Source organism: Punica granatum, chromosome 3 (genome assembly GCF_007655135.1).
Source record: "Punica granatum isolate Tunisia-2019 chromosome 3, ASM765513v2, whole genome shotgun sequence".
NCBI lineage: Eukaryota > Viridiplantae > Streptophyta > Magnoliopsida > Myrtales > Lythraceae > Punica > Punica granatum.
In genome coordinates this window covers 39733423-39753466 of record NC_045129.1, presented here as the reverse complement: position 1 = coordinate 39753466, position 20044 = coordinate 39733423, and the positions used below count along the sequence as shown (strand labels likewise).

Below are 20044 nucleotides of genomic sequence, written 5' to 3'. Positions count from 1 at the left end.
TTTCATGGTTTAACAAAAGACACAGAATTGGCTCAACATCCTGTGACTGACATTTCCCATTTTGACATGCAACCCATTTATCCAATCAAGATAATAGTCTCGCTTTCTGATAACCCAATCAGAACGACATATTTCATTCAATTAGATAGAAAAAAAGGAAAAGGGGGGGAGGGGAATTGACCTGCGTTACCACTACATCAGAAGAAAGAAAAAATTCCACTCTCATTGGATTCATCGCATCAACGGGATTAACCACCTCATTTCTGATCCATTCCCATTTGACAAGTAGTAAACCTTCTTCCAGTTCTCCTCAGAAAATGCTTCTCGGCGCACCAGCCTTTGCCTGCCATGGATGACTCACAGCTTAGAAGACAGAATCTAGAAACCATGTAACATCTTCAAGAATCCTATCGAATGAACCTATCAACAGATGTTTCTTCCCCAAGTCAGAAGCTTTTCACAATTTCCAAGCAATACAGCATACCGACCTGAGGTAATAATGGCAAACAGTAGCAGCTTCATCTAAAGAGTAGCGAGGGAAATTAACACGCGCATCTGCTGGAACATCTGGAAGATCCTTCCGCAGCTTTCCTACTGCAGTTGAATGAGAAAATGCACCCACCATCATATTATCATGCATCATGGATCTAAAAGCATTAACCTGCACAAATAATTCACCATAATCACTCTCTATTATATTGACACTTTCTCACTAGGAAAAACATAGAGTTTGTTCTGTTTCTCCCAATGGAAAAAGGGGCTACTTGCATGATATATTTTGCATCAATTACATTTCCATCAATTGTGTGGTTTATATACAATGTGAATGCGCGAATAAACATGCCAGCCAATGAAAATTACTTCAATAAGTAGATATTTATGTGGAAATAAAAGAATTTACAGACTCATCTCTAATCTGTTTTAATTTTATTATACTTCTAGTTCCAGTAGATATCATTCCTGATTAGTTAGCCAGAACCATCAAACAGAATAGTGATAAAAATAAGAAATCTTAAGCAAACCAAATGAGGCTTTACTAGAACTTATTTGGAACAGTCTACTTACTGTTGCAACCTCTCTAGCATGTAGTGGTCGGCAAGAATGGAGAGTGACTGGCACCTCATACTCGCTGAATGTAAACCAGCTATTATACTGGGAGACAGCAGCAATAAGTGAGTCAAACATATCATTCACAGTTACATAGAGAGTATAATAGGACGAATATACAGAAAGGTTCATTGGCTGAAGATATGAAACAAGAAGTAACGGAGCATTTGGGCAAGATGCCAACACTGAAGATGAAAAAGATCTGAAAACTGGAAATTGTCTCACTTGATCAATTGCAAAGAGGACAGGTATCTCTTTTACAAGTGATAATTCTTTTCTCAAACGAACCACCACCCCCACAGCAGCATGCGTATGATCAATTCCTGTTTTAACCAAATCATCCAGTGTCGAACCTTCAGGCATTGTCATGGAATCAACATCTTTCATCCAGCCAACACCAGCCCCTTCACCCAACGGAATCGGGTCATATACTTGGCAGGGGAGTTTCATTAAATGACCTTCATTCCACATGCGAAAATCCTATGCATGAAACACCGATATATTAATATTAAGAAAAGAGAAGGGAATAAACTGGTTGTGCAAGCTTTACAATCTTGAAATAGGAAGAGAAATACAAATAGGTCACCGTGATTGTTTAATAGAAATTGTCCGGGAACATGAATTGAGAGTCTTTTTAACAAAGGAAAAGGGGATGTAAGAGCTACTCATACCTTGAGGATCTTTTCAGCTTGAACGGGAGTATCCCACAATCCCGTTTGTGGGTTTTTATAATAAAATCCTCCATGAGTCCACTCACGGCCTTTAGGGACATAAAAAACCAGCCAACCTTCATCACGAGCCCAGTGGACGAGCATGGCAAGTGCAATGCTCTTACCACAGCTAACAGGACCATCCAATACAACCTGCTTTCTGAGCTTTGGTGCTGTAAATTGAACGTTAGTGCACGGATAAATGCAAAGAAGTTGAAAGGCCGCGGCCAGATCATTCAGATATGAGCTAAAACAAGCAATCCTATCTATGTGTATTCAGATAGACAAAGCAATGAGGTTTGATAAGGTCGGGAATTTTTTTTTTTTTTTAATGCTCTCTATGGTATGGTGACAAGAAGTAGCGTCCCTCTGGACCAAGAGCAATCACATGGCGCAACTACATAAGGGAAAATCAGCTAAGGATCTTAAGATCGCTCTAAGAGAGGCATAAACTGAAGCAAAAGATCTGCTGCACTTGCTACCGGAACAGTGTCCAAGAGCTAGCTCTAACGAGAGGCGAAGTTACAGGACCACAACAGCAGCAAGATAAGCTCAAGCATAGCCATCGGATTAGGTAGTATATGTTTTCGCTCGGGAAATTGCGGAAGGAAGATCACACCAGAAGGACCAAACCTTTATCAGAGGGCCAGGATGGCGGATCAACAATTCGTCGGAAGTTATCTCGGAGATCCAGGAAACCCTGCCTCACTAGCACAGCGCTCCTCATTGCTTCCCCGAATTCCTTCTCCATTCCTGCCGGTAGTCCTTCCGGCAACACCTCCTCCAACTTAGACATGCTAGCAATTACCACCAAAAGCACAACAGAAATGAATATATTTTCTTTTCTTTTTAACGGTCCGCCGAGGTGAGGTCGGAAGAGAGGAGATGGGTGGGAGAGGGGGAGATTATTACTTGAAATTGAAGTAGGTGCAGGCATCCTTGCGAGTGAGGTGAGAGAGTGAAGAAGTGGAGGTGAAGAGGGGACGGCCATCAGGGCCGACGTCGAGGGAGGAGTCACTTTCGTCGAGGGCGAGGTGACGAGCCCTGGCTCCCTCATCGAGGCCGGAGTCGAGGTCGTCTGATGCAGTGGAGGAGGTGTTATCAGCCCTGCCGTCCTTGGATTTGGCCTTCTTGTTGGCCTTGGTGACGGCGGATTTACTGTTCTTGGAGGAGTAGCTGAGGCAGGGCAGCAGCGCCGCGGCAGCGCTGGGACGGGGGAGCTGGTGGTGGAGCTTGGATCCTGCAGCTGCGGCTCGGAGAATGGAGCGCAACATTTCTAAGGCCTCGCCCGTGTACTGTAGCAGAGGTTTCAACCAAGTCAAGAGTATGGGGTAGGGGGAAGGGGAGTAGTGGGTGGAAGTGGAACGAACCGGAGGAGGCGGAGGGTTTAAGAGAACAGAAGAAGAGGGAGGAGGAGATTCCCCAAGTCCAACGCCGGCGACTGACAAAGCATCAATTCATGCAGAGGAAGGAATGAGTATGAGGGATTGGATTTGAACAACACCCATTCACCTCCGCCTCTGGTGGGCTCTGCTGTGCTGTTCGGTTGCCTGTTCATTGTGCTGGGCCTTCAGAATCAAAATGGGCATAGTCCAAGTAAGTGGCCCGGCCTACATCATTGGGCTTCGAATTGAAAAGCCCATCAATTCGGCATCATCTCAAGCGAGTCTAGGGCTTCCCCGGCCGAACGGCAGGCGGTGACTACTGGCTCGCGCTTGCTCTCTCTCTCTCTCTCTCTCTCTCTCTCGACGACGCCCGCCTCTCTTCCGCTGGCGACGATGCTGTCAGGGGACATACCACCGAATCAAACGATATACATCAAGAACCTCAATGAAAAGATCAAGAAAGAAGGTAAACTTTTGTCATTAGTGGTGTTCTATCGCTCTCTCTCTCTTCTTGGAGCTGAACTTGAGCTTGAGCTTGAGCTTGTCGTTTGTTTGAGTGTGCTGGGAGCTATTATAGCTGGAACAAAAAGGAGCTGAGTGGGTGAGTGAGTAAGTTACCCAACCGGGACCTTATACTATACCATACAGCTCAATTCGATTCGACTAATAGATAGTGCTCGAAACAGACCGATGCAAAAGAGGCTACCTTTCTTATGCGTTTTTACAGCCCTTAGGTTTTCTATCAACTATCAATGATTTGAACCTTATTCGACATTCAAGCATCCTATTCCTATATCCTGGCTTCGTGGTTTACAGTACAACACCCAAGTTTGTTCTAGTGGCATATTGGCCTGGATTTAGGTTTCGTATTTGCTGTTAGAGTTTCTATTCCCATGGGCATTGTTCAGCCGCCTTGCAGTTTTGAATTGCTCACGCTTTCCTCGCGAAGTCCCGTTTGGATGCTCGAATATCACTTCATTGAAGCATAACTAATCCCCTTTTCTTTTTCTTTTTGGTTTTTTACCCTGCTCCTCACAGTCATTATTTTTTTTAACAGAGTTGAAGAGATCCCTTTATTGCTTGTTCTCTCAATATGGAAGGATTTTGGATGTTGTTGCCTTGAAGACACCAAAGCTTAGAGGGCAAGCATGGGTCGCATTCAGCGAAGTTACCTCTGCCAGCAATGCTGTGAGGCAGATGCAAAACTTCCCTTTCTATGATAAACCTATGGTATGTCTTACATCAACCCCAACTTCTCTTCCCCCCCCCCCCCCCCACACACACACACACAAAAAACACGAACCTGGTTATTCTGTTTCTTCCGTGCCTATGGCTGATTTTATTGCATATTCATAACACTGTGCTAACTTACATGCTCGACTCAAACATTAGTTCAAATTAATCAGCAAACATATATATAATTCCCATATGATGCTTAGTGTCAATCGATCTCGAGTTTTTCACTTATATGTTTTCCCCCTCATTCCATGGTCTTTTCCACAACTTAGGTCATTGAGCTTAGTACTCTTAAAAAGGAGTTGATTATTCTTGCTTGACTTCTCATACCACTCCTGAACTTGAGCACCCTAGCTACCCCCTCTTCTTCTTCCAGAAGCTTGCACTTCCATCTCTTGCTCTTCTTTTAGATATAACGTTCTAAAAGTGAATAGTATTTGCTTTATTTCAGCGTATACAGTATGCCAAGGAGAAGTCAGATTGTATTGCTAAAGCAGATGGAACATATGAGAAGAAAAAGAAACAAGAAGAAAAAGGTAAAGACGAACTTATTTTAAGAGTTTATGATTATTTCTCAGCTGAGTGTGGGGCAGCAAATATTATCGACTGATTCAGTGCGAACGAACAAAGACATTATATACATGAGTGTCATGTCTCACTCTGTATCTTGATAGCATACTCTGGTTCACTGCTGACCTTACGATGAAGCATGGAAGAGCTCCATATTGAGCCTTAGTTTGTACTTTGCCAGTGCATTGACCTAATTTTTGTTCATGCAGCTGAAAGAAAGCGTCGTTCTGAAGAAGCCCAGATGGCTAATGGTTCAGCTCCTGAAAGCAATGGGGGCCCAACAGTAAGTACTCTCCTGATGGCACTGTCAATCATTAGGGAATTGATGGCATCACCATTTGTGTCTTTCCTTCCTTTAGGATGGGATCATACGATATGGTCCTTGTCTAATAAATAAGTTGCAGAAGAATCTGACAGACTGCTGCTAAGTTAGTATTCCCTCTTTATAATGATCTGTACATACAATCCTCTATTGCAGGTCTCTTTCCGCCAGGGGAATACTAATGCTCAAGAAGCGCTTCCTCCCAATAATATACTGTTTGTTCAGAATTTGCCTGTGGAGACAACAAGTCAGATGCTGCAGTTGTTGTTCGTTCAGTACCCAGGATTCAAGGAGGTGCGTATGATAGAGGCGAAGCCGGGGATTGCATTTGTGGAGTATGAGGACGAGGTGCAGGCTGGAATGGCCATGCAGCATCTTCAGGGATTCAAGATCACTGCTCAGAACCCCATGTCCATTGCCTATGCTAAGAAGTAAACAAACGACCAACCTCCGAAAGGAAGCCACCAACCAAACTCAAAATTTCTCTTTCGATTAGCCTCTTGGAGTAGGAAATCATTTGTAAAGTTGAGAGAGGGGAAATTTATCCTTTTATGTCTGGCGCTCTTACAAGTGAATATCTCTGCGACATTTTGAGGTCGTGTCCTGTGTCAGGGTAATGGTCTATGAAAGGGAACGGTGAGGCTATGCCATTGCTGAATGTAACCTCTTCTCTGGTATAGATCGTCTCTGTCTCGTCTCGTCTCGTAATGTTTATAATTTGATCTGGTGGTTTATGATTCTTTAGGCTGAGAAAAAGGGGCCCGAATTTTACAGTTAAAAGAAAGAATAGAAAATTACTAATAATTTGGTCCTCCAAAAAATTTTGCTAACAAATTGATCCTTGAAAGATCATTCCGTTAGACAAATTAGTATCGACATTGACGGGGCAGTCCATGCTGTCAGAGAAATCTGACGTGCAAGCTGACATGGCACTTATTTGGTTAATAGCCATTGAGAAACTCCCTTTTTTATTCCCAAACCCAAAAATGACGTTGTTTGGAGCTCCGCACACCATAAACGATATGCCGGTTCGAATAACCTCCCCCACCACCAACTGTAAAATTGAATCCCCCAATTTCAGATTTCAAACCCTAATTGCAAAAAAATTCAGGGCACCGGTCGATGCAGTGAAGACGCATAAGAGAAGAAGGTCGAAGAAGCACCTATTAAGGCAAAAGTAGAGGAGCTAAATCTGGCCAAAATCAAAGAGATGGCCCGAGCTACTGTCAGTGAGGAAAATCCGGACTCATTCAAAGAGAAGGATTCAGCTACTAAAGAAAATTCAAATTCATTTCCTTCAAGAAATAATAATTTAACTACACTCCAATCTACTTCATTCTTCTCTCAATTCAATATCACAATCATTATTTTTTATCTTCTTCTTTAATTTAGTAATAAATTTTCTCACATTTTTTTTAACCATTATTACTATTAATTTTTTGATACTAAATTCTCATAATTATTCATCGCATATTTGTCTTTTCTCCAATTTTATAATAAATTATCTCGCATCTTTTTCGTAATCATTATTACAATCAAATTTTTTAATAATAAATTTTTCCAACTAGTTTACCTTCATTTGATGGAGTAGAGTAGAGTACTCTGAAACCAAACGCCTACTATATCATTCCTTTTTTGTATTCGTTCCATCATTTATTCATTCACTCTGTCTAAAGTATATATACAAATTCTGTAATCTGTAGTCAAGCAAGGCAATGCAGAATACATCGTTCAGTGACTCCATTGTCTCTCTCTCTCTCACAATTCCTATTCTTCTATTGCGCCCAGCTACAGCTATTCTAGCATGGACAAGGGTGGATCCATCTTTTGTTACTGTGGGAAATGACATAGAGTTGAAGGAGGATTGAGAGAAATGAGATGCAATTGAAGAGATTGAGGAGTATGTATTGGTTTTTAGTAATGCTAGTGGTTATTTTAGTAGTGGAGTCGGTCTTACAGGAAGCAAAATAGTGTAATTATTTGAAAAAGTATGTGTTGGAGGAAATTTGAAGTATGGGCCTTTTGTTGGAAGCATGACCTGCTGTTTGTATTGGAAGTATGACCTGCTATTTGTAATAGTGTAATTGTTTGAAAAAGTAGTGACGCAGCGTACAACGTGAGTAACCGTCTGCCGCATCAAGTTGCAACTATCAATGTTTGTTGCAGTTATCAATGAAACTTGATTGTCCTTGTTTGAAGTTGTAATCTGTGTAGAGATCACTTGTTGTTTACTTGCGAGTTCTCTAAATCAGCATGGATGAAGGTTCTGTAGCATTCACAGATCAGTTGGCTGCTGGTCTTGAGGTGCAAGGATTTTTGCTAGAAAGTGCAGAACAAACATGCAGAGCTGTGGCAGAAATAGGGCATTAGATGATACAGCTGTTTCTCTATTTGGGCAGTAAAGTAAAACATCCAAGAAAATACTGCAGAATGTCCCGGTTTAGAGTTATTTTGTAGCGAATGTCCATTTCCATAAAGTAAAACAATAGAAAAAGAGAAACGATGAAATAAAAAGTTCACAACCATAAGCACCCCCTCACAAGAAAATACTGCAGGAAACTAAGGATATTATCATATCAACTGCTAGGGAGTAAATTACTTTTGACAATGGTTTTATCATACATGAAAAGTAAATGATTTCAACTTGCAGTAAATTAACTCAATACCAAATAAATTACAAATATATATATATTTTTTGTTGGTAAGTATATCACATATTTTTAAGCAAAATACCTGGGAGTATATTACCTTAACTTTTAAAAGATTTTTTCTTTTTTTTTTCAAATTTGGAAGAGCTTTGCAAATTTTTTTGGCAATATATTTGATTGTACCAACCCATCACTTTTATTAATCAAACAAGAATTTTTCCTGCCGAAGTTAAAAGCTAGCAGTTCACAACACGCTAGAATCTTTTATAGTCGAGTTAGCAATTAGAGACTTAGATGCCCCTCTCGACCATTGATAGGATATCAATTCTAGGAGAGTACAAAGGCATTTACAAAGCTATGAGAATTGACTGAACTGAAAATATAACAACTAACTATTTACAAAGAATAACATGTAAGTCAACTAAACAGGGCAGACCAAACTGATAGAATACAAAACTTCAAAGACCAGGCAATGGTGTCCTCAAGAAATAAACCAAATTAAAAATTTTACCAGTTATTTAATTGCAAACCAGAAGTAAAACAAGAAGTCTCCAGCTTAGCTTCCAACATGCATGGTAACGGATGATATCACATGACACTCATTGTAGACCATGCAACAACGCCAAATCAGTAACTGATCTGGGTTTGAAAAATCGAACATTCTCTCTTATCAGATTGAAAAGCATGAAATGTACAACAAAGACTTTTATCAGCATGGCCGAGTTCTTTCCGATTTGCAGTCACCCTCGACTCAGAAGGCTAATCACTCGTTGTAACATATATATGGAAAAGTTTCAAAAAGAATGAATGCCCATACTTGTTTTGCAGCAGCAGAGGCGAAAGATAAATTGTCCCTACTTTCATCATCCTAATTACAAAATTCACAGAAAAACTGCAACTTAAATATGCCTCTTTGTTGGCATAGAACTCATGTAAGATCATTGCAATACAGCACCAGCTCGTGTAGCCCTCTTTTCATGCTTGTTCTTGTCCAGACCCATATCAAACTCTCGTGTTAATGCACCCTACAGTGGAAAAACAAAAGGAGAGTTTATTAGTTGGGTCAAACGAGTTGGGTGCTATGAGCGTAAGATAATTAAATTAACACTATAAATATAAATAAATAACCGCTGCTTTGTTTCTTCCCGTTATGGCCTCTCCACATAAACCATGTCATATATAACTGCTCCAATGAACAATAAACGGTAATGGTAATAAGAATTAAACAGAAAGGCTGATCTATCGTGTAGACAACCATTAAATAAGTGTAACACGGGAAATGTGAAAAATGGAACCATAATAACTTATGCGGTGAAATTCTTGCCTCTTTAGCTCTCAGATGACAGCGCAACTTTGAAGTTCTGATCTTATTCCAACTCCGAGAATTCCAAACAAAGATAACTATCACTCTTCAGTTCCTTAACTGTAAGGGCTCTCTCATTTGACAAGAAAAGCTAAGAACAACTCAGCTCGGCATCTTTTTATAACAACGTTTATGAATTTCCACAAAAAAGACCTCGTCCTTTGTTGCGTTGCCTTGCTAGGTAAGGTAAAAATTATGCACAGAAACTGGACAACCCCGAGGGCATTGATGACCTCGTCGGGGTCATGGTGGCCGTCGTTAGGCCACCATCATCCTATCTTCAACTCTCCACAGCTTCGTTATTAAATTTTGAAATTTTTCTGACCAGAATTACGTTCTGAACTGTTCAAAAAATAATTAATTTATGGGTGCACTATAGAAAAATATCTAATCCATGAACATCGTTGTAATGATTCTCATTTATGAACACCCACAGCCGAAGATATACATTATAATGCAAATTATTTCTCATTCTTACCATCCAGAAAAAAAGCTAAACCGGATCACCTGAAGCCCCCAACAAATCACAGGAAAAGCAAACTCGAACTTATATATTTTTAAACGAAATCAAAATATTATAAAAGACCCCCAAGAAACATATTTACAACTAAAGCCATCCAAAGATTGCGCACACCACAGAGAACCAAAAAGGAACACCCTTGAGAAGCAAATTCTATAGCATATGAATATTCTGCATAAATAACAAACCGCTGGTTCATCATTAACACGAAGAAAACAACAGAATGTGATTGCCAAGTTTTTATGCCATGCTAACTTCATGCTGGCAACACATTGATGATCTCTGAGACATAAATAGCATTCATCAAGGACATATGAGCTAACACTGAGAACAAAAAGTTAGAGCATCAACCACAAAGCTGACAAAACCGAAGGAGGTTCCAATAATGCTTTCTAATAGCAAAAGCGTACCCCTAATGCTTTGCCAATAGGACACCTTCAGGGCTCTCCCTTTCCATCTGACATTTTTCCTTAGGCTAGATACCCTTCTTTTGAGAATTATCAGTTTTCGAGACCCTTTCTACAACTTTTTCGATAGTCTTACTCTTATCTGTTTTCCTTTTATTTTTCTTTTCCCATCACGAATATCTTCATTGCATTACTGCATAATTTAGCACTCCCGCCCTGTCCATGCCAGACTTTGTTTATTCTGCCTCCCTGGCTTCACAACAGCTTTCTCTCCTCTAAAAATGATGCCCTTTCTCCGTATTAGAGGAATGAAAAGGAGATAATAATGAGAACTCGATCAAACACACAACATCGAACAAGTAACCCTCAACAACCGCACAATGATGCACATCAATTTCTCCTCCTAAAAAGTTTCTAGCCCATTAGTAACTTATTATCTCCGATGCCCACCATTGAACGAATAAACAACATGAACAGGCTCCACTGTGCACAATCCTCCGTCCTCCTCATTAGATTATTGGCTTTTATTAACTTTATGTCCAGATACAAGGCTTTAGTTCGCACCATTTTAAGACCCACAGGAAAAACGTGCGGAAGATGGCATGGCACCAGTTCGAATGAGCAAAAGGTTAATCTAGTTAACATAAAAATCAGTCCATGGTTTGCACAGGTTCCAGCCCGAAAATGAAATAGGCGGTCATTGGCATGGGGAATGTTTACAGCACCGAATGTTAACGGTAACCAAACTAGCAAAGTAACAAAGTTACAAAAGTGGGCAGCACTCTCTGTGGGCGAAGATATCAGTAAGAGGAAAATTTCAGCATGAATTCAATTGGAGCAATTTGTCAAACACTTGAGGGGCAGAATAAAGGAGTCAATGGATGGGATGACAGATTAGTAACAGAAGCAGGGCTGATATGGGTAGCGTTCTGCAGGGTTGAACAGATGAGCAGGCCGCAATTGTTAAGAAACGCATTCAATGGGAGCAATCCATGGGACCAGCAAACCAGTGGACAGAGAAACGACCCAGGCGTTCATAGCAGCGCAACTGTCGGAACAGATTACATGGGGATTGCTGCGCCGGGGAATGCGAGGATGGAGGAGTAAACTATTAATTTTGTCTATGCAAGTTGCATCAATTAATTTCTTGAAAAAATTATTATATTAATTTAGTTCCTGATCATTTCAATTTGATCTATGGTTATATCAATTTAGTCATTAGTCATATTAATTCCGTTCTTGGGCACGTCAATTTGGTCATTGATCAATTTCGTCATTGATCGCATCAATTTCGTCTCTTCACTTGTTCACATCAATTTAATCATTCCTTAATCACATCATTTTGGTCCTTATCAATATCAATTCTTTATATAAAAAATGTCACTATGGTTTTCTCTCTTCTTTTTACTGATCCTGTCTTCGTGCCAATTTTAGAGCATTCGTTTTCATTATTTGGACCTCCGATTTACATGTTCTTAGTGGCCATAGAAAGCTTATACATAGCACTACTAATTAGGATCAAGTTTCCAACTAAAAAGCAAAGAAACAAGTTAGAAAAATGTTGTTCAAATTCGATTTTCACTCACAATGAAGAAATTTCGGATAGCGGTATCTCTCAAATCATGCAACGAAATTATGAGCCGTCAAGTGCTGTAATTTCCTTACGATATGAGGAATCTATATATATAAGTTTCTGGACCAATATTGACATTATAAAAATTCACCATTAATGACTCATAAAACTTTCTCTCTCTAAAACACGAGAATAAATTCTTATAGAGTCAATATTGGTCCAAAATATTTATATAGATTTCTCATATCTTAAGGAAGTTACAACACTTGGCAGCTCATGATTTCGTTGCACGGTTTGAGTGATATCGCTATCCGAAGTTTCTGCCTTGTCAGTGAAAATCAAATTCAACCGTATTTTTAAACTTGTTTCTTTGCTTTTTCGCTTGAAACTTGATACTAAGTGGTAGTACTATGTATAAACTTTCTATAACCACCAAGAACACGAGAATCGAATGTCCGAGCAACAACAATTAATGCTCCAAAGTCAGCTCGAAGACAAGAGTAATAAAATGGATGACGAAGACTACAAGGTCCTTTTTGAGGTAAAGAATTGATGTTGACAATGATCAAAATAATGTGACCAGGAAGGACTTAATTGATGTAACTAAGCAGAGGGACTAAATTAATGTGACCCAAGAAGAAATTGATGTGACCAAGGACGAAATTGATGTGATCAGAGACCAAATTGATGTGACCATGGACCGAATTGACATAATATTTTTTTCAGGGACTTGATTGATGCAACTTGCATAAGTCAAGAACGAAATTGATAATTTACTCGAGGATGGAGTGGATGAAGTACCTGTACAGGCGAGATACGTGTTAGGTTTTAATGGCTAAAAAAGGTGGGGGATGACGTGAAAGGGCTTAAATTTGAGCAGTCTCGCAGGTTCACCAAGTTTGCAAGAGAGAATGCAGTGGGCACGAGTTTGTTGGATAGAAAAGCCACAAGCAAACGGGAAGAAAGAATAAAGGAGAGGAAGGAGAAGGGTGGGTCGTGATGTGAGGGGTAGGGGTGTGCACGGGTACTGAGTATATCTGTAACCGGTCGAAACCTACCCGTTAGGATAGGGTCCGGGTAGTTAATATTGAAAATGGGATAGAATTCGGATACTAAAATAAGGAACCGGTGAAAACCGATTTCGATTCCGATCTTACCTACAGGGTATTCAGAATCGGAACCGGTATCCAGAATCTGATTTAAAAAAAAAAAAGAAAGAAGCGTAAATCTCTTCACTTTATCTCCTTCAGAGATAGTCTCTAGAAACTTCTTGGACCCCAGCCCAAGCCTTACACTGCCTCCCCTTCCTCATTGACTCTGCCTCGGCTCCTCCTCCTTCCTCAACGATGCTTCTGACTCTTCATCTCCTTCTGATTTCCGGTGATTTCCTAGTCTCCAGATGCTTTTGACACTGCCTCCCCTTCCTAGTCTGCCTCGGCTCTTCCTCCTTCCTCCCCAATTGTAGCCGGCGCCGCCAAGATTCGATCAGAGATTCAGAGTAAGCAGTTCAATCTCTTCCCCAGATTTACACCACCATAGAATTTTTGGGGTGTGCTGCAAAATTTGGTCTTGATTGGCTATGTATTTTACTAATTTTTTTCCCCAGATTTACACCACCATGGAATTTTTGGGGTGTTGGTTCCTTTATGTATTAGCTTTTGTGTCCTACTTTAAGGAGATTGGATTTGTAAAGCATGAGCTGGAAGGTTGTTCGGGTAATTCATTTGGATTAAGAGAGCAGCCCTATCGATTGAGCAATGTTAGGTCCTTTTAGGGGATCGAACATCAATGGTGCTGGTATGCAGCAGTAGAAGTCTTGCAAGACAACTGCCTTCTCGAAGATCTGTTGATGGATTTTCTTTTTTTGGTTCGTGTTATTAATCGAATATTACCAAGTTATTTGACAATTATGCCTTCTTTGTGCCCTCAGATTTCACGGATGTGCCTCTAAGAGACGATCAACGGGAATACCTCTGCAAAGTTGCTGAAGGGTAAAGCTCGGCCCCCCTTCAGAAGTTGCTTCACTGACATGCTTCCTTTGTCAATTATATAGTCTGAATGCCATGATGTCTGATGTCAGGGTGAACCCAGTAACCGGAAACGCTACACGAGACATGCTGCTTTGTAAGTTGGGAGGAAGGGTTTCCCAGAGGCTGCATTTTCATTTCAACTAGGAGTGTGCACAGGTACCGGGTATACCCGGAATCAGTCGGGATATAAAAATACAGGTTCCAAAGGGGTACCCCGAACCTGTGGTATAATACAGGTTCCGGGTAGGTTTCGGTTTCAGGATTCAACAGGGTAGGGTCCGGTTCCAAAATCTTGGAACCGGTCCCTTACAGGGTAGGGTCCGGGTATCGTGAAAAAAGCAGGGTACCCGGAACTGATCACCCCTAGTCGGGGGGCGGCGGGGGGTGGAGCATGTTGCGGACAGTAACGTTTTAGACGGAGAAGGAGAGGAAGGGTGGGTGCTGCCGGTGGTGGGTGTGGTTGGAGACAGAGCAGAGCAATGCAAGGGAGGCCGATGGAGAAGCACCGTTTGAGGGAAAAGCTTCAATCTGGTAAGAGAAAGGGGGTTGCACCGATCAACGGTAGGAACTTTTGAAAAGTAACGCTGAGGAGAAGCCCGGTGCGAAGGCCCACATCTAGTGCCCTTTGCTGCGAAAATGCTTTGGTTAGTGTCCGTAAGTAAGTGTGAAAATACTTAAAAGGAGGTCCGTAATTTTTATTAGAGAAATAGACATATCATATCTGATATCTCATAGTAATAGTAATGATGATGATGTTGATAATAATAATAATAATAATAATAATATAGTGTTCTTTTTCTTCCTTCTAGATTTTTTTTTTTGCAAGTTTCACTTCCTAATCCTTCCTGATATATATGAACAAACAAGAAGTTGCATGTATTGTTGACGATTAATTTATGTTCACAATTTTGACATGTATAATATCCATCCCCCACCGATTTCCCGAATTATCCTTTCCTAATTAATTAAGTGCCGCCATTTGTAGAAGTAATGTAGCTTAAAAGTAAAAATAGATACATATGTATGTCGTTCAGCTTGGTGTTGGTCTGGTGATTAAACAACAGTTACAAGAGATGCATGTTATACCGCCCCATCATACATCGAACAACTGGCTAATTATTATCCCAGCGATCCTCAGCGTTCTTAAGCCACAAGAAACGAAATATATACATACATATATATATATATATAGTAAGAAAGTAGATATGAAAAAAGAATAAAAGAGGTATGGTATAGTTGCGCAGGTTCTTACTTGTTAACCTAGAGATCTTAGTCGATATTTAATAGAATTATTCATGTTTTTTTATTGTATTAAGTATTGAGTCCCTTTTATAATAAAAAAAGAAAATTCAAACAAAAAAAAATTTAGAAAAGAAAAATGTTAAATTAAAGCCCAAGCCGCCACTCAGTCAAATCCACGAGGTTTGACCAAAAATAGCACACAGGACACCACATCACTATCAGTATGTAAAAAATAATAATAATAAAAGAAAAAACTTTTTCCACGGTCAAACCTCCGTTAAGCTCTCTTACTTTCCTTTCCTTCCTTCCTTCCTTCTAGGAAGGTACCTCCTCTCCCCTCTCTCTCCCTCTCTCTCTCTATCTCTCTCAGATAATATGATACATATATGGAAATCGTTTACCAATATATATATATATATGAAAATTCTAGAAATTAGGTGATGATACATACTAGTTCGAATCAAAAGTCGAGCAAAATAATTCACAAAAAAAAAATTCAAGCAAAATATAAAAGAAATAAGTGTTGTAAATTTCCAGAATAAGATATCAAACACTGTATAGAGAGTTATACATATTGTATGTGTATTATAGTGTATGTGTTAGTCATATTTAATATTTTCTCTAGAAATCCCTCGTCCTCATGACAGCGTACAATATATATATATATATATATACAGGCGAAGGAAATTTTAGTTTAACCCTTTTTCCATATTTAGAATAAATAAATAAATAAATAAAATTATATATATATTTATATTTATTTATATATTTTTGGGTGGTTCAAAACGTGACCAACTTCTCTTCGTCTTCCCCTTTCATTTTCATAACTATCTTATTACCCTGTCAACCGGACAAGCTTTTTCCTGCCCTGCCCTGCCCTGTCTTGAGTTTTTCATATGGCCTCTTCTTCTTCTTCAGGGAGCTTAGACACCTCTGCAAACTCACACCCCCCTCCAAATTGTACTGCAAGCTTCACTTTCCCCGCCCACGGCCACGGCCACCATCCCTTCTTCATGACCACCTCCTCCTTCTCCTCCCTTCTTACCTCCAGCTCCAGAGACGATATCATTGATCATCATCATCATCATCATCGTGTCGGCGGTAGCAACAACAACAGCAGCAGCAGCAGCAGCTTATCTGACCGAATAGCCGAGCGGACAGGTTCAGGCGTCCCCAAGTTCAAGTCGATCCCTCCCCCCTCCCTTCCCCTCTCTCCTCCCTCCGTGTCCCCTTCTTCCTACTTTGCCATCCCTCCTGGCCTCAGCCCGGCCGAGCTTCTCGACTCCCCGGTCCTCCTTAGTGCTTCCAACAACGTATGTGTGTATATATATATATATAACTCCTAACTATTCATTCATTCATTTATTTATTATTAGCTTTTGTTCGTCCCGTCCAGGGGCTTTCTCTGAACTGATCTGATCTGATGTGTTTGTGTGTATATATATATATATATATCGCTGTTTCGATTGAATTGATATATCAAACATGATCTAGCTAGTTTAAATTAAATGCCCATGCATGCCCTTACCGTCTTCCAAGCAATAACAATATTTTTCTTTGTTTGTCACCTGCAGATTATGCCGTCCCCCACGACTGGAACTATCCCAGCTCACGCCTTCAACTGGAGCTGGCAGGTTGCTCCTCCTGCTGGATCAGGAGGGAGCCGGCCTGTCAACAGGGCCGAAGACTTCGACAAGTGCCACCCCTCCTTCTTCGACTTCACCTTTCAAACCGGCCCCAATATCGCAGCCGCTGCTGTAACTCAGGTTTGAAGCACTCCACTACTACTAGTACTCCTGCTTTTGAGTCATCAACTTCTCAAAGGTCGATCGATCAATCAGGCCCTTCAGATGCTAGCTAGCTGTTTCCATATATCTATCTATCTATCTATCTATCTAATCGACTCAGACTTTCTTCATTTCATTCCAAAATTAATTGATTCGATTCTGTCTACGTCTCCACCAGGGCCAGAAGCAGAGTTGGAATTTGCCAGAGTCAGCTAAACAGGATGATGATGCGTTACGGAAGGGTTTGGTGAAGCCTGAATTTGATTCTTATACCCCGGAGGAAATCACTGCCTTACAGACTGGTAACAATCTGAACAACATGACCATTAGCAACGGAACGCATCAATCAATGCATAGTACTAGTAACCCATACAACCAGCAGCAGCAGCAGCCTAACCGGAGGTCGGATGACGGGTATAACTGGAGGAAATACGGGCAGAAGCAAGTGAAGGGGAGTGAGAACCCCAGGAGCTATTACAAGTGCACATACCCCAACTGCCCGACCAAGAAGAAGGTCGAGAAGTCTCTTGATGGGCAGATAACTGAGATTGTGTACAAGGGAAGCCATAACCACCCCAAGCCCCAGTCCACTAGTAGGAGATCCTCATCCTCATCCTCTGCTCCACCCACCCATGCAGTAGCACTAGTCCAAGCTGCTTCTTCTTCTGGTCATCCTCCAATCTCTGACTTCCTCGACCATTCACTCTCTGCGCAAATGGAATCGGGGACCCCTGATAACTCCTCCCTATCGGTAGGGGATGAAGATTTCGATCAAGGGTCTCAGAAGAGCAAGACTGCAGGGGGGGATGACTTAGATGAGGACGAACCCGATGCCAAAAGATGGTAAGCTTTCCAGAACTTGATCGCCGGCCAGCACAGGAATTTCCAGCCGATATATTATTATATAGTGAGTCAGAGTTCGACTGTTATGTATTATTATTATGTGTTGCTCTTCTCAGTGACGATGGAATTCGTGTGAATGGATGTCTTGTTCAGGAAAAAGGAGGGGGAAAGTGAGGGGATTTCCGGAGCTGGGAGCAGGACAGTGAGGGAACCTAGAGTCGTAGTCCAGACCACCAGCGACATTGATATCCTTGATGATGGGTACCGCTGGAGGAAGTACGGGCAGAAGGTCGTCAAAGGAAATCCAAATCCGAGGTAAACATTGCATCGAGGCATCATCATCATTATCAGTGTCCCGCCCGCTTATTTAGTCTTCGATTCGAACGTCCCTAGCTAGCTAGGATTGAAGGATATCGTTTAACTAAAGCTAATTAAGCTAGGAGTCGTTTAATCTTATTACTACTATTATCATCTTATCATGATACTCACCATCCGTCTTCTCTTGCACTAGCGAGCTAGCTAGCTTGTCTGAGTTGAACTAATAATTCGATTTTCTTCTTTGTCGTGTGACAGGAGCTACTACAAATGCACGCACCCGGGATGCCCTGTGAGAAAGCACGTGGAGAGGGCATCTCATGATTTAAGGGCGGTGATCACAACCTACGAGGGAAAGCACAACCACGATGTCCCTGCAGCCCGTGGAAGCAGCTCCCATACCGTCAATCGGACGTCAACTGAGGGCACCAGCAACAATAGCGGCGGTAACAATGTAAGTAGCACAGCCGCAAGGACGGCAATGATGCCGCATCCATCCAATGGCCCTGTGGCTCCGAACCCGATTCGTGGAATGAGGCAAACAACATCCTCGGATGGGCAACTGCCCTTTACGCTGGAGATGTTGCCGGATGGTCCAGCGGGGTTTGAGTTCTCAGGATTCGGGAGCTCCATGGCCATGGGAGGTTTGATGAATCATCATGTTCATCATCAGCAACAAGGTATGGATAACACGTTTTTGAAGGCCAAGGAGGAGGCCAGGGAAGATCTGTTCTTGGAGTCATTGCTCTGCTGAAATGAAACAGAAAGACGAACGACTAACTAAGCTAGCCAAGCCAGAGATCTCCCCATAGCTATAGCTATAGGCTAGCTAGTAGTCCTCCTAATAAATCCTAAATGCGGGCGGCGGCGGGGGGAATTTGGGAAATCGTATTCCATTGATTCCATTTGTTTCTCTGTAATCAATCTGTCCTATATCTTTCTTCATACAGGATTTCCGGGTCTCTACGTACACCGGAATATAGCCTCTCTCTTTTTCTTTTTTTTTCCCTCTATTATTTTTGGTTGGGGGAGCCAGGTATAGCACAGTAATTAGGAAGGAATACGACATATACATATATATATATACACACACATATATATATGGGTTTATTTTATTTTTTAGTTGGTTGTTATGGCCTTCAGCGGCTACAAAAAATTAAGATGGGAAGGCAAACCAAATAATATTTGTACGATGTAACAATTCATATAGGCCAAAAAAAAAAGGAAAAAAATCAAATTCAAAATGTGTTAAATCTTTGCTTTGTTCTGTTTTGTTTTTTCAGATGCAATCCACATATCCGATCTGTCTGCAGGTAGCAAATTTTCTTCTTCTTTTTTTCGGGTTACAAGGTATGCTCATTAGTTAAATACAAAGAAATAAAGGCCCTGTTTGGATTTGAAGTTAAAATCACCATGATTTTAACTTTAATTTTAACTCTACACTACACAACAAAACACACATTTGAAAAGTCAAACTGGTGGGTCCCATATCTTATTCAAACACACAATCTCATTATACACAATTATCTACTACATCCATTTATTTTATTTAAAGTCAAAATGGTGGGCCCACAAATCCTTGTCTTCTTCCTCAGTTAAAGTTAAAGTTAAAGTTTCGTTGACTTTAACTCCGAATCCAAACGGCCCGAAAAATTCTAATAACTAATTAAGAGGCACAGGAGTCTCACCAAGTATCGATTTGAAACATCTTGATTACCAGGCGAAAGCGTGCGCCGATACATTACATCATGTTTTATTTTGTAATTGTGCTTTTTCAGGTATATAATAGTAGATACGTACATGGAGTATAGATTACACGCATGCTGCATGAGTACTGGCTTAGCTTGTCATCGTTAATTAGCATTAGGTAACATGTGGTAGCCACCAATAAGTATTCATAATTTTCTTCTTCTTCTTCTGTAATTAATGTAAATCACGTCATCACTTAGCCACAAAAAAAAAATGTAAATCATATCATCATCAGCA

The 20044-nt window shown here is 40.8% G+C and overlaps 3 protein-coding genes and 1 long non-coding RNA gene across 5 annotated transcripts; 3 read left to right on the top strand and 1 right to left on the bottom strand.

The window, feature by feature from the left end:
* Window positions 1-8: 8 nt before the first annotated feature.
* On the bottom strand, window positions 9-3341 carry LOC116199409. Of its 2 annotated transcripts, XM_031529746.1 has the most exons (8): window positions 3188-3341; window positions 2730-3112; window positions 2451-2614; window positions 1779-1990; window positions 1333-1587; window positions 1066-1152; window positions 489-661; window positions 9-343 (listed from the first exon to the last, which is right to left on the bottom strand). In XM_031529746.1, the coding sequence occupies exons 2-8, from the start codon at window positions 3089-3091 to the stop codon at window positions 232-234; spliced, it is 1365 nt and encodes a 454-aa protein (XP_031385606.1). In that variant the 5' UTR covers window positions 3092-3112; window positions 3188-3341; the 3' UTR covers window positions 9-231. The 2 variants fall into 2 exon arrangements, with proteins under 2 accessions (XP_031385606.1, XP_031385607.1); XM_031529747.1 differs by having other exon boundaries at window positions 2730-3291.
* A 153-nt stretch (window positions 3342-3494) lies between these two features.
* On the top strand, window positions 3495-6038 carry LOC116199410 (U2 small nuclear ribonucleoprotein B''-like). The gene is made up of 5 exons (XM_031529748.1): window positions 3495-3668; window positions 4260-4432; window positions 4890-4974; window positions 5218-5291; window positions 5487-6038. The coding sequence occupies exons 1-5, from the start codon at window positions 3596-3598 to the stop codon at window positions 5763-5765; spliced, it is 684 nt and encodes a 227-aa protein (XP_031385608.1). The 5' UTR covers window positions 3495-3595; the 3' UTR covers window positions 5766-6038.
* Window positions 6039-13079: 7041 nt separating this feature from the next.
* Window positions 13080-14681, top strand: LOC116199979. Its single transcript, XR_004155639.1, has 3 exons — window positions 13080-13339; window positions 13772-13832; window positions 13922-14681. It is a non-coding gene; the product is annotated as an uncharacterized LOC116199979 (long non-coding RNA).
* A 1262-nt stretch (window positions 14682-15943) lies between these two features.
* On the top strand, window positions 15944-19311 carry LOC116199977 (WRKY transcription factor WRKY24-like). The gene is made up of 5 exons (XM_031530596.1): window positions 15944-16426; window positions 16688-16879; window positions 17079-17743; window positions 17897-18058; window positions 18317-19311. The coding sequence occupies exons 1-5, from the start codon at window positions 16010-16012 to the stop codon at window positions 18810-18812; spliced, it is 1932 nt and encodes a 643-aa protein (XP_031386456.1). The 5' UTR covers window positions 15944-16009; the 3' UTR covers window positions 18813-19311.
* Window positions 19312-20044: the final 733 nt, after the last annotated feature.